The sequence below is a fragment of the Pavona decussata genome, unplaced genomic scaffold, assembly GCF_977016875.1.
Source record: "Pavona decussata unplaced genomic scaffold, jaPavDecu1.1 SCAFFOLD_38, whole genome shotgun sequence".
Taxonomy (NCBI): Eukaryota; Metazoa; Cnidaria; class Anthozoa; order Scleractinia; family Agariciidae; genus Pavona; species Pavona decussata.
In genome coordinates, this window is record NW_028145460.1 from 3,323,155 (window position 1) to 3,337,779 (window position 14,625).

The window sequence follows — 14,625 nt, forward strand, 5'->3', positions numbered from 1 at the left end:
TTTCCATTGCTTCGCGGATATTGCAGCAAGCGTAAACACTGTTTTGTTAGGTGAGGGAGATTTACTATTTCGGTAATTTTTTTCTTTTGGTAGCTAATGTACGCGTGAGTCACGTGAGGGAGAATCGACATGGCCAAATCTACGACATGGGTAAACCTTATCCTCAAGCAATCCGGGAAAACGTTTTAGATCCTCACAACAACGGTTTGTCAATCAGAGAAATAAGCGCTCAAGCACGAGTTAGTACCGGATTTATTACGAAAGTTCTAAAGAAATACAATGAAAACAATTATTCTGTCCCGCGAAGGGCTCTAAGTCGACGTAAGGAGTCAGTTCTAACCGAAAATGGCGCTCTTTCCTGGAAGTTGAAAAGCTATGCAAGCTAAGCTCGTATAGTAACAAGCTATCGGTTGGATAGTGTCTGTTTACCGGGCGAAATACCGTCAAATATATCCGTGAGAAGATTTTTCAACAAGGAACTCATAATGACTAAAACTGAAATCACGTGACTAGACAAACAAAATCAGGGGCAAATGCCAGACAGCTTTGACAGCTGTCAACAAGTCTAATTTTATTTCCCGCCTTTATTGCGTATCTAAAAACAGCGTACGTTGCAGGTGCGTGGGAGAATTGCTCTAAATTCTTGTTCAGAAGAGTTCTGAAGAATACGGAAATGTCAGAAGTAAAACAGTGGCTTATGTCAATAGCCCACTTTGAAAAAGAGTGATGGCCTGGGTCGAGAGTAACTGCCCAAGTGATTGTGGGATTGTTTGGGGGGACGATGGCTATTGTTATCGACCCCCCAAACAATCCCACAATCGCTTGGGCAGCTACTCTCGACCCAGGCCATCACTCTTTTTCAAAGTGGGCTATTGGAATACCAGGAATAAAAAGATTGGCGGTTGAATTTGAATCCCGGGGATTTTCAACTCGCAAATCCTTACAGTATCTTCAAGACGGCGATCTAGACTATGCATTCCCGTCGCCAAAACGTTTGCTTCTCGCGGAGAAGCGAGGACTGGACCACGAACTGCGACAACTTAAGCTTAAATCACAAGAACCTGGCAGTACTGCACATTTAATGCCGAAGCAATTGCAGTTTAGCCGGTAAAGAACCACAAACTTGACCAACCGAAGGAGAGACTGCATCAAACTCAAGCAGTACTACTACACGCAAGATCGATTCTCCTCTAGACCGCCGTAACCAAAAACTTGTTGAAAATGTCAATTTTTTGGAGGCACAGATTTCAAGTGCAGAAGACCATTTGGCAAAGCTTAAAGGCGAAAATTATTTACCGCAGACTGTTTCCCGCGGAAGAATTTGCAGTCACTGTCATCAGTGTGGCCATAGCAGGAATAATTGCCGCGGAATTGCATGTGATTCTCACACTAAATGTAATTTGAAAGACAAATATTCCAGAACTGGGAAAATCAATCAGTGAAACTCAAAAAATGCTAACTGTGCTAAGAAAAAATAAGGAAACGGCCAAGTAATCTCTGGAGCAATTTATGTTACAGGTTAGGCGATCGCGCGGGAACTTTTTTGCCGTAATGCGTCCACGCGTGAAACGTCTGAATCCAGTAAAATATCGGAATCGTCAAGAGCTTGATAAAGATCTGCTTTACCTTAATAAAGCGCTTGAAAACAAAGTTCCACCGGAATCAGAGGATTGGCGCTTACCTTAACTGAGTGACACCTGTAATCCTCCCGAAAATTCATTTTATAATGGTTTTAGTGTAAACAACGGGCAAATTCAAGTGTGTCAGTAAACAGTTCAGTAAGATTCCACCCATATCAATTGTAATTTTTGGGCTTATAACACCCGGGTATAACAGCTATATGTTGAAATATTTTTTATGTCATTATGTAGTTTAAACTTTCTCTCGGAGGGGGGATACATCGGCAAAGGACATCAACGTTGTGTTTTTACACTATTACAGGCGAAAGTGTTGCAGTTACTTTTTTTCTGTCACCCTACAAAGTACATGTTTCCTCGTCTCATACGCGTAACTTAGCAAGGTTGTAATGAAGGTTATAATAGCCTGCGTAGCAGTCGTTTCCGTTTCCTTCAAGCCAAGCGGGGCAAGCGCGCGAGGGCATTGGTCAAAAAGGAGCAGAAAAGTAGGAACCCCCCCCCCCCCGCTCCTACTTTTTTGCTCCTTTTTATCCCAATGCCCTCGCGCTTACGCCGCTCTGCTTGAAGGAAAGGGAAACGACTGCTACGCAGGCTAAGGTTATAATAAAGTTGAAATTCGAGAGTTGTTCTTGTCGAATTCTTCTCAGAAAAATAAATTTTCAGATATAAATTGAACATCGCGTTGGCTTTAAAAATGTTTCTTTCTAAAATTGAACGATGTACTGGATGCGGCCCTCAGCACTGATCTTGGGGTACAGCGGTGTTTTAAACTCCCAATAAGACAGCTTGTATCTCAAACAAAACGAAAATAATTTGTTCCGTGACCGATAGGAAACCGTTCGTCGCCTGTGGTTTCTGTATGTGGTGTGAAGATCTCGCCTGTGATTGGTTACAACACAATAAACATTCCAGACATATTTTACTGGTGTTCACGCCAATATAATCACTGCTGTAAAAATGTTTTTAAAAGCTGACTTTTAGCTAAAGGTAAAGAAAAGTCTAATATAAAGCTGAAGGGCAAATGTGTTTTGGAAAAGTGCTTTTTTATTAGTAATTAAACTCGAATCAAACTTCACGTTAACCCAGGATTAGCTTAATAATCTGCTTGTAGACGAGAATCGTTTTCAATTTTTGCCGGGACCGTATTTTGGTTTTACTGGTTAGCTTCCTTGTACAGAGTGGGGATGATCACTTATGTTTTAATTATAAAAGGTATAATTCATTGTCTTGTTTTCCAAGATGTACGTTTGTGTTTAGGTCATTTTTCCCGTTCCTTTCATTTCATCCTTGACTGATCACTTTGCGTTGATTATTTCCATGTCTTATAGACTTTTAAATGATTGAAGGCACTTTTGTTTTTCTTTTCACCTAAGATTGTTCCAGTGGCTTGTCACTCTTCGAAAAATATCAAGATCTTCCGACCAGAGGAGCACACTCTGTTGAACAGTTCAGAATTGATGGGAGTCTTTTCCTCGCCTTCGCCAACCATAGAGGTGATAATTACGGATTTATGACAAGCTCTTCCATCTACAAACTGAACGATTCAACTGGAAATTTCTCTCATTACCAATCCGTAAACACCATAGGAGGATGTCATATCGAATATTTTACGATCGCCGACAAACATTATCTTGCTGTTGCCAACCGTTACAATAGTGTTACAAGCCGCCTGAACTCGGTCATTTACCAGTGGGATGGACAACAGTTTGTTGTTTTCCAAAATATATCAACAACTGGAGCAAACCACTTTCATTTCTTTCAAATGTTGTCGGAAAAGTTTCTCGCCGTTACGAGTTATAGTGAAAAATTGAAAAAACCCACAAACTCGACCATCTACAAATGGGAAGTCAACCAGTTTAAAAAGTTTCAGGAGATAGAAACCGAGAATGCGATAGGGAGCACGGCATTTGTAATAAACAGTAAAACTTTTATAGCTTTTGCAAACTATTTCAAATCTGGAGAGAGGTATTCTGTCCAATCTCCTGTATACAAGTGGTCAGTCAAGAGCTTTGTTAAAGTGCAGACTCTCCGGACATATGGCGCCAACAATGTGAAGTCCTTTAGCCACAACGATGAGACATTCCTCGCCTTTGCCAACTTATATAATGGGAAAACTTTCAACATTGATTCGTTGATTTACAAGTGGAATGGCAGCAGGTTCGTCCATTTCCAGTCCATTCCCACTCTTGGAGCCAGAGCTATGCATCCATTTGAGAACTGCCACGAAACGTACCTTGGTGTGGCCAACTCAAAGGGTTTTTCAGCTGTGTATCAGTTCAATGTATCACAGTTCGTGAAATACCAAGAAAAGTTAACTTATGGAGCGTATGATATGAAGTCATTTGAGTACAAAGGTCACATTTACCTGGCAATTGCAAAGGAAGAAAAAGATGGGGGATACAACACCAACAGTGAACTGTATAAATGGATCTACAAATAATTGTTTCTGAGGTTTGGAGGGAAAGGAACTACGTTAAGCCAACAATTACAAACACGCCAAAAACTCGAAAAAGATTTACTTTAATCAAAAAAATGTATCAAACATAAAGCACGATAGGATATATAGTTGTGAGAAACAAGTACAACTTTGCAAGGAAAATATTAACATTATAAAGCTTAGTTTACATGCAGCTTATTTATATTATCAGTAAACATATTGTAATTTTCGTTAACACAATGGTTGCTTACCATGTAGGGGAAGCTTACCACTAGACTTTTTTAATAGCGAGGAAACCAGATTACAGAAAAGGACTGAAAGGTTACTAAGGAGGCCTGAGAACATCTTTACAAATACATTTTTTATTTCACGATGATTTCACTGAGCTCTAGGAATTGAAGGGATGGTACAGAGGGCAGCAAGGATCTAAAGAAAAATTAATTGATTAGTTTTTGTTTTTTCCCCATTGGCGTTAGTTGATTGCTATGTTACACATATTTAGTGGCCATTTAGGAACTGCTTAATCTCGTAACAAGTTATCCAACTTTTTAGCTTTAACTCAGGGCCATAACAGCTTTTCTCGGATTAAGGATCAGAGGGGTGAGACCGGGCGTGTTTACCATTTGCATTGGAAACCCACTTGTATACAAGTAGTCAGGAAACAGCTTTTTATAGTACAGGAGCTTCCGTCAAATGAAGCAGCTGATGTGCAGTCTTTTGACATCAACGGCGACAAATTCCTTACGTTTGCCAGCTCGATGCCTGGACAGAACTTCGAAAGCGACTCGTTTATTTACAAGTGAGTTTTCCTTTTTTTTTCTTTTCCCAAGGTAATTGACGCAGTAATCTGCTTGTAGACGAGAATCGCTTCCAACTTTTTCCGAGACTGTATTTTGGTTTTACTGGTTAGCTTTCTTGTACATAATACAAATAATCAAATATAGAGTAGGCAATGAAGAGTTCTTTTTACAGTATTCGTATTTACGCACCCTTTAATCAAGAATATCACTCGTTAAAATTTCAACACATCACAATCTCGTGCGTAAAATCCCTTTACGCACGTGCTTTCCATAACGTTTTCTGCACATACTTGGCTAGAGTTAACGATAGACTAGCAGACCAAAGTAATGTACGCTTCTTTCCATACTTTAAAGTGTCCTCAAACGCTGTTTCAGAAATGTACTTGTAAGATTAAATTACAGTTACACATGCATTCAATGCTACTGAACTATATGTATAATCACATACCATGGGTCTAAACGTATTTCAGTAGCTATAGCCGTGAACGTTTGAGAAGAACACATTTGTTGCAGACTTTGATAAGTTGTGTAAATAAGCTTTTTGAGAGCGGTCATACCATATATTATCTGTAAGTTAACTTGATAAAATGCTCCTTAGTTAATATTTAAGTTTGGCTGAAATAAACTTGTTAAACAAGTTAATTGGAGAGACCTAATTTGTTTGCTGTGCAGCGCAATGTTGATAATAGAGACCTTATCAGGGGCACCCAACGAAAGTTTTCTCTCAGATCCTTTGAAACGCTATTTTAGGCTACCTGGCGAGACTTTAAAGCTCTGTAAGTTCATTTTAGGCCGCGCTATAATATTTTTATCTGTTCGGTCATTCTAGGGCAACCTGAGTCTTTTCGAAATTATTAGGGCATCTTTGTCCATTTTCCGAAAATCTTAGCTGACCTTTTCTCGGCACCCGAAACGACATTTTTATCAATCCGAAAACACTAGGCCTTAAATTTCCCATATCACGAAAGTTCGAGGTGAAAATTCTCTTCAGAAAATTGTGGGGGATTAAGGGTCTTCCGAAGAGATAATTTACCAAAACGATCTGTTGGGTGCCCCTGCCTTATGAAAACACGACGGCGACATCAACGACATCGCCATAAAACAAAAAAGCCTTATGAGCAAAAACAATCGCTCTACACATGCGTTTTAAATTTTAGTACATTTCTCTGCCGTCCTTTGCAAAACAACAAGGTGAATTGACCAAATTCAAGGTTTTGTGGAGAACGTGAGGACAAGACGGTGAATTTTTCATTCTCTTTTTTAACTTGAACGCCACTCCCTACCAATTTGGTTCCTAGGTAGTTTTTTGTTTGTGTAGGAATTAAACGAGTTGAAATAATCGCGAAGTAGCGGAAATGAAATAAAGTTATATTTTCAAATGACGTTTCCGTTGGCGTCGCCTTGTTGCATTCGTAAGGTCCCTAGGAAGCTTAAGCAGCGAGGACGGCGACGTAAATTGGCCATCGTAAAGAGATTCGAATTTACTTTTACAACTTTGTTGATAAACCAAACGTTCGTTTATACTCCCCGCCGACGCAAAGTTTGGTTAGAAACTAACTTATTTATCCTCTGAAATTCATACCCATTTTTAGACCTGGGTCCAGTTGTTCAAAGGTCGGATAACTTTGTCCAGTGGATAAGTCACTATCCGTCAGTTTCAATCTGTGCAAAGACTTCAGTATTTCCTCTTGTACAAGCGAATATGCACACTCTAACCACAGTTAAGTTTGGGAGCTTAAGCAGCGAGGACGGCGACGTAAATTGGCCACCGTAAAGGGATTCGAATTTACCTTTACAACTTTGTTGATAAAGCAAACGTTCGTTTATACTCCCTGCCGACGCAAAGTTCGGTTAGAAACCAACTCATTTATCTTCAGAAATTCATACCCATATTTAGACCTGGCTTCTAGAATCCACACCCCGGTTTTCAGACTTTCAGCATATACTTAAATGATGGTTTAAGTCTAAATCAAATTTCAGCCCACCCTTTGGCGCCGTAATTACCTATAAGGCTTATATAGTGGAGTACCAACCCCCCCCCCCTCCCCGGGCGTTGAGGACAGGAAGGAGCGCATATTCTCAGAAGATTGAAGCTTCTGTTTATAAGTAATCAACATGAATGTTATGAATGTCAATCCACACACGTGGAAAGAGGATAGATACATGACCAGCCTATGCCCCTTGATTGTATTTTGGACAAAAATGCATGAATTTTTTAAGCTCTTTAGATTTTTCATCCCGAAACCGTTCCCCGCGCCCTGTTGGGCCAAAAGGACGCAAAATTCCGTTCCCTGTGTCAAACCAATCGTTTGTCAAACATCCCCTTTTCTCCCGAAACGGCTCAACGTGCGATCAGAAATTCTTCTATTCTAGTTATGTATTTCTGTCAACGATCAAAAAGTGAAGTAAAGTAAAATAAAGTTGTTTTCTGCGGACATTAATATCACGAGATCAATTCCACTCCATTGAAATGTTTGGCAATTATTTCCCTACCAGCCCCACCCTGAACGCAAAACCTCGTCCCAGAACCCAACGCGCTTGAATAAAAGCCTCTCGCTAAGAATCATGAGTGATTGTCTGCCAAAAGCAGCATGGCGGAGTATTTGGCGTCCATCTTTGGAACAGAGAAGGACAAGTAAGTGAATTCCGAACGGCTTTTGATCACTGTCAAAGTTTTAGTACAAGGAAGTTTTGGTTGTTGAAGCCATCTTGCCGTACGTTTGTGAAAAGTTTGTTTCCTGTGCCCACTTTGATGAAAACTCGCGTAGACTTAGACACAAATTGGAAAGCGTGTTATTTTACGCGATTGAGTACGCTCATTTAAAACGAAGAGGATCATGAAAGTTGAAAGTGAATTGCGATTTTCAACTCTTTGTAGTCACTTTGAGTTGTAAATCACGATGTTTTGACTGCTTACTGCTAGTCTTCATCAGGCGATGAGGTTGACTGGTTATTATTATTGTATCAACATGTACCACGATGAACAACAACAACCTCTTTCTCGACTTTCTATGATATAATATAGTAGGTTATTGCAAGGGAAGAGGTGTCCAGTTGTTTTGCTACAAACTCGTTTCGTTACACGGTTGTTTCGCTACACCGTTAAGTATGAAAATGTGATTATTTCTCGCTCTTTTAGTGAGTTCCGGTGGAATTGTCTTTGCTGTTTCAGACTGCGTTTCATTGTGTTTGTGCAAGGATTTAATTGAGTTCAAATAATAGAGAATAAGTCAGGTTTACAGTCAATTCACGTCACACGCGACTGGTAATTTTGAAAGTTAAACGGAGTTTTGAAATTTTAATGTCAGTTTTGGACATTGCCAATAAGATCTCAGAGTTCCCAGAGTTTTCAGAAATTTCCCTAGCTTATTGACAGTATAAGGGTATGAATTTTTCTTGACATTACAGCATTAAGTATTTCAAGAATAACAATTTTTTTCCCAAGTATTTTGAGTCTTTTTTTTTTTTTCATTTAATGCATCTTTTTCGGAAAGATTTCCAAAGAAATGTTCAACATTTCATTCACACGTCGGACATTACAAAGAGAAATTCGAATGTTTATTTAATTCTCGGAAATACTGGTCACGCGTGACGTGAATTGACTGTAAAAAAGTAGCAAATCAACTAAACTGCGCGGTGAGGGTAAAAGGCGGAAAGAGTTTGTGGAATGGTATGTGGCATGGCGTGCGGAATGGCATAATTATGCGAAATACGATTTACGCGGGGAGTAAATTAACTGAAGAGCGCATCCTGTTTGCGCGCCAATTTTATAAGAGCAGCAGTTTTTTCGATGTTGCAGACTATTAAAAAACCAAACAACAGATCGAGGATCAGAAAATATACGCCTGGGATAGAACATGTCTGATCGCTGGTTAGGAAGTGAGAGTGAAGAAATCGATGAAGTTTCGCATTCAAGGAACTAAGAATAAATTAAATTTCTAGTTGACAAAAAGAACGTGGCAGCGAGTAGCCTAGACAAAAAGCAACACCAGACTGGAGAAATAACATCAGTCCAAGGCCAAAACTATTACGTGAGAAATTTTAAATTTAAACTCGGTCATTTTATCAGACTCTTTGACGGTTACAATTTGTACAACTCATGGGAAAAATATGTTCTACTTTTCTCACCTTACATTTTCGTCGAGCGACGAGTACGCAAGTCACTGTTGAGCTGCTGAGCTAGCTACCTAGCCATTCAATACGGCGATTCAGGTAGCTATAGTTCAGTTACGCGTTATCGAACTAAACATATCTGTCTTTAATCAAGGTCTTTCAGTGCCAGACGTCCCAACCTAAAATGAGATTTAAAAGCGAAAAAGCCCTAGAGCAAAAAAGCAGATGACAAGTATGGTGTCAAATTATCAACATTGGTTGTGTGAAAGGTTGTGAAACTATTCTTATCACAAATGCATTTTGGTCAAATTGTTGTTCATTTTCCCTCTCATGATAAATGAATCATCGAGCATACAGGGTGTGAGAATTGATCTTTAACCGAGAGTTTAAAAATAAAAAGAAAAAAAATGTTTATTATTTGCCCTCGGTAAAGGAACAATCTTTGTCCTGAGAAGACTTCACGCTGCCACGTTATTTTTGTCAACCTAAGTCGCATGGAGTAAAGTGAACGTGAAATTTAATTTACTACGGATTTACTCATAGTTCCCTGAATGCAAAAACTATAAACAGTTTTCATCGCTTTGTTTACCCTCACTTTTTCCAAATCAACAATCAGACGATCAAATCCTGGAATTGTTGTTAATATTTAGCAGGAGTCCGCAGCATCAAAAAAGCTGCTGCTCTTATAAAATTGGCGCGAAAACATGACGCGCTCTTCAGTTAATTTATTTCCCACGTAAATCGTATTTCGCATAATTATGCCATTCCGCACGCCATGCCACATGCCATTCCGCAAACTCATTACGCCTTTTACCCTCACCGCGGTGAGGGTAAAAGGCGGCATGAGTTTGCGGAATGGCATGTGGCATGACCTGCGGCATGGCATAATTATGCGAAATACGATACTCGCGGAATGACTCAAAGAAATAAATTAACTGAAGAGTGCGTCAGTTTTTGGCGCCAATTTTAAGAGCATTAGGTTTTTCGATGTTGCGTAAAATGCAACAGATGGGCTGATTAGAAAATAAAAGCCTGCAGCTGGGATAGAACATGTTTGATCGGTGGTTAGGAAGAAGTGAGGGTGAAGAAATTGATGAATACTGTTTATTTTTTCTCACATTCAAGGAAATATGAGTACATGTGCCTATTCTCGGACACTTTTTGCAATTTTCTCGTATATAGTTCCTTCCTTTAATACCTAAAAACGTCCTAAAGATTGGCTGATTGAACGCCTGAGGTTTCGTACGATCGTTCGCAGATGGTTAATCGCCTTTCCTGGAAAAAAATATCCCCTTCATTATGTTAATATACGTCTCGTTAAAGAAAAAATGAAGTAATATTAAAAGTATATGTTACCTTTTCCGGACTTAAAAAACATTGTTAAGTCAGTTTGGGTGAGACCTTTCTCGGGTAATAAAGCGCTGAAACATTATGTAGAGGTCTATTGTCACCGGTCCCACGGCACCTCCGCCGGATAATTTGTTTTACCACGTATCGCATTTGTTATCTAATTCCACATTATTATCCCAGAATTTTATTTCATAGATATAACGAGCTATAGTTGTGTCAACGGCTAATAAAATATGTGGGTAATGAGGAAAAATACCCCGCTACCCTCCCCCGCCGGTTAGGTCAATGAAACTTACAACTTACAACTTGACCTGTGACCTACCCACCGAAAGCGCTTTCTTTTGCTTTCTTCGCGTTTCAAATCACAAATACTTATAGCCAATTTTTGAATTTAAGGCGGTAAATATTCTCCGATGTGATGTTTAACAAATTTTGCTGCTTTTGGAAATTGCATTTGTAAGTTAGTCCGGCTCGCTGTCACACCAGGTAAGCTTTCAGGACCTTTCAGGAAAAGCTGGGAAGTTTCTTCGCTACTCTTTTATGAAACTGTTGTTGAAGCTTTGTCCGAGAATAGTTTTATCAGACGCTGTGAACATTTAACGGTTACATATTGTAACGAATAGAAAATTTGTAACAAACTCACGAGAAAAATAGGTTCTGTTTTTTCTCACCTTACATTTTCGGCGAGATACGTACGCTGGTTAAACTTGTCAATTACATGGAAGTCAAAAGGTGAAAAGCGAACATGAAACTTAAATTAACTCAGTAACTTGACTACGAAAATCCATAGATTTCTTTACCCTCACTCCTTCCTAACCAGCGATCGACATGATTTATCCCAGCCTTGTATTTTCTAATTCTCTTTCTGTAGTCTAGTTGTTTTTGGAGTCCACAACATCTAAAATTGTAAAATGGGCGCGAAAACAGTACACGCTCTTCAGTTAATTTATTTCTTTAAGTCATTCCGCAAGTATCGTATTTCGCATAATTATGCCATGCCGTAGGTCATACCACACGCCATTCCGCAATCTCATGCCGCCTTTTACCCTTACCGTAAACTGCGGTGTAGCAAAATGACCGGCAAGTTGGGAGTGCAGTTGGTGTTCACAGGCAGCCTTTTTTTAATAAGAGTTGTTATTAAACCATGAGATTGACAATGGACAGACAACTTTTTGAGTGACCAAGTGGTCTGATCTTGTGACCAGAGGAACAACTCTACTTAGGATGAAAATGGTACAGGTGAAATTTTGGATGCATTACACTGTAGATTTCTTTATAGATGAACAAATCAATGGACAAACTCCAAAATTACGTCTGCCCTGCTAACACGACTTTTTCATCTGAGATGCCTTTTTCCATCCTTTGTCGATCCTTTGTTCATCTTGTACTATGAAAGTTGCTAGTAACTTAGAAGAAGAACTTTGTTATCACACAATACTCCTCCCCAAAATAATAATGTGGCTACATAGGAGACTATGATACATTTTAAGGCCATTAAATTCAATGTTTTATCAGCCTCGACAGCTAGCTTTGAACTGGAAGATTTTGTTTATATTTGAATGTAAGCTAATCTGTTTTAAGTTGCACTGAAAGTATTTTAATATGCTTTTACATTGCATTTAATTGTATTTAATTTTTAGTTCTACTTGTATTTAATTTAGCAGTAATGTATTGTACACCACCAGTGAACACCCACATAAAAGGACAAGTGGATGAAGAACCTCCAGACTGAAATTCGTCATTTTAGACACCTGTTAATAAAAGGACCTTACATTAAGTATAAGAAGACTTATTCAGGCTGATATTGAAAAAAGTAGGTTCTTAAATGTTGGTGTTTACCGTATCGCATGACAATCATACAATGTAGATTCCTTACCTATTTGTGACATTTTCTTGGCTCTTGATTTTCACGATTTTGTGAAGTTAAAATCAAAGAATGACAAAGAGAAAAAGGTGAATTTGTGCAAAATTGAAGACTTTGAATGCCTTTTCTTGAAGTTTTTTTTATAAAGCCCTGCAAACTGCGTTTCGTATTTATTGAGTGCCTCCTTTCCTTTAAAGGTTTGCTATCTTTTTATAAACCACTCTACATTCCCGCTGTAACTTTAAAAAGGAAAAAACTTAAATGCAGTCTAACTAACCTTTCCCTGACTTTTAATTTATTCGATCTGAGGATCGTTGATCTCTCCTTCCCTTACCTTCCCGATTTCCCGACCACACCCTAATCCAGATTATCATAGCGGTGTAAAAAGTTTAGGCTTGTTTATCTGGTTTTGATAACTGCTTTTGCTTTTCCTACCGTTCGTAGGAATTAATATAAGGGCTGCTTTAGTATTCCATGGCCATCTGAGAATAAGAAAGCTTTGTGAGGAGGAAGCATTGAATGTACAGAGCAGAAAGTAAATCTGATGTTGCTCAACCTCTCTATTTTAAAAGCACAATTTTAGAGGTTTCATTCTCTGTTAGTAATTTCAGGATTTCGTTAGAAATGTTGAAAGCGTTTGAATAGTGTTAGTAATATAGTGATGTGTTGTTAACAAACAAACAAAGAAAAACGATGAGCTAAAGTGCGAACGAGACTTCCTTCAGTTGAAATAAGTCTTTATGGAATAGAGGCAAAGAAATTTTGTTTCCAATTTTCATTCATGCATGAAAATAATGCTTGAACGGTCACTGAGCGTTACGACAACATGCATCGCGCGGCTACACAGTCACGTATTGACTCATATGAACTCACTAACAGCATCACGCTGTCACATTAAGGCATATCGAGATGCGTCCAACCAACCTCCCTTTCCGAGTCTTTGTTTCTCCCTAATTCACATTTAATATCCTGTTGTTGTTTCTCCGTTATTAGACTTCGCCTTCTATAATAAAGCTATAAACAGAACATGACAACGTAAGCAGAAAATAAACAAGTACTAGGTTAAGGCAGGGTGACCACAACAGCTAGCGCCAATTACTGTGGACCCAAGATTAACAAAGTTCTAAACACTCGAATAAGATAGTAAAATATAGTAAACAAATAACAACACGAAATAGGCTCTAAAAGGTAGCGTGGCATATTACATTTTAAACAGACAGATTTCCAGGTTCTAGGATCCTCAATATCGAAGCGGGAAATAAGTGCATCTTTGTAGTATGAGGAGAGCAGAGATTTACATTGGTTCAGAGTTACATGTTCATATCTTAACTGCAGGGGAAGAGTGTTCCAGGTTCGAAAAGTTGTTACAAAAAAGAGTGCTGATAAGTAGGAGTGCGGCATCTCTTTGGTCTGAAAGATTTTGCATTGCTAGCGCTTGCTCTAGAAACGCTTGGGTGAACAATGCGTTCAGGGAGCACGTTATGTGATACACAAACAATACCATTGGTGGCCTTAAAGAAAAAGACCAAGTCCAAAAACTCGTGCCAATAGCAGATAGGTAGAATATCAATTGACAAGAGCCTGTCTCTATAGCTTTCCTCACATGGGAAGGGTAGATCTAAAATAAACTTTGAGGCGCGTCGCTGGACGCGTTCGATGCGTCTTATGAGGTCTATCGTTTGCAGAGACCACACTTGCGTGGCGTAGCCAAGAGCAGGACGTACGATGGCTAAATAGAGAGTTCTGCGGGTGATTGAGCTTAGAACGTCCATCGCACATCTACGTATGAACCCCAGTAACTTGTTTGCCTTAGCGCAATGTTCGAGCGTGTGCTTTTTTCCCGTTAAGTCGGAACTAACGTAGACTCCGAGCTCTTTCTCGTGATTGGTGACCTCTAGCGGCTTATCATTTATCTTGTACTGGAACTCAACTGGATTGAACTTTCTTGTGATGTGCTGCTCCTTACATTTCTTTTGGTTGAAAACCAAGCCTGAGGAGATAGACCAGGCCTCCAGTTTGTCTAGATCGTTTTGCAGGAGGATAGCGTCTTGGGTGGAGTCAACCCTCCGCTACAGCTTAGTGTCGTCCGCAAAGGAGGCCACTTTCGAGTTCACCACAACATCAGGGAGGTCATTCACGTAGAAAGACCCGCGCAATTATTTGCACAATTCTAGCAGTTGCGAAAAGAAACTTGAGCAGTATTTGCACCGATGAGCTCGATGAGATGCGATGGTGGTGCAGTGTTCTACCAACTTACTTATCAAACCAACTGGGAGCTCAGGTCAGATTGCGTGTTCGTAATATACCCGTGTAGGATGAATAAATGAATATGAATATATTAAACATATATTTGAAATGCGGATGAAAGATTAAATAGAAGAAAGACCCCCGACGCAGTTATTAACGCAACTTAACTAAGCAGTT

The 14,625-nt window shown here is 39.3% G+C and overlaps 1 protein-coding gene across 1 annotated transcript in view; it reads left to right on the plus strand.

Annotated features, from left to right (window-relative positions):
* LOC146483646 (uncharacterized) overlaps positions 1-14,625 on the plus strand; it is a 63,338-nt gene that overhangs the window by 25,951 nt on the left and 22,762 nt on the right. Inside the window, exon 8 of the mRNA XM_085105831.1 lies at positions 3,011-5,019. Coding sequence (XP_084961957.1) covers positions 3,011-4,077 — 1,067 coding nt within the window. The 3' untranslated portion in view covers positions 4,078-5,019. The remainder of the gene's footprint in view (positions 1-3,010; positions 5,020-14,625) is intronic.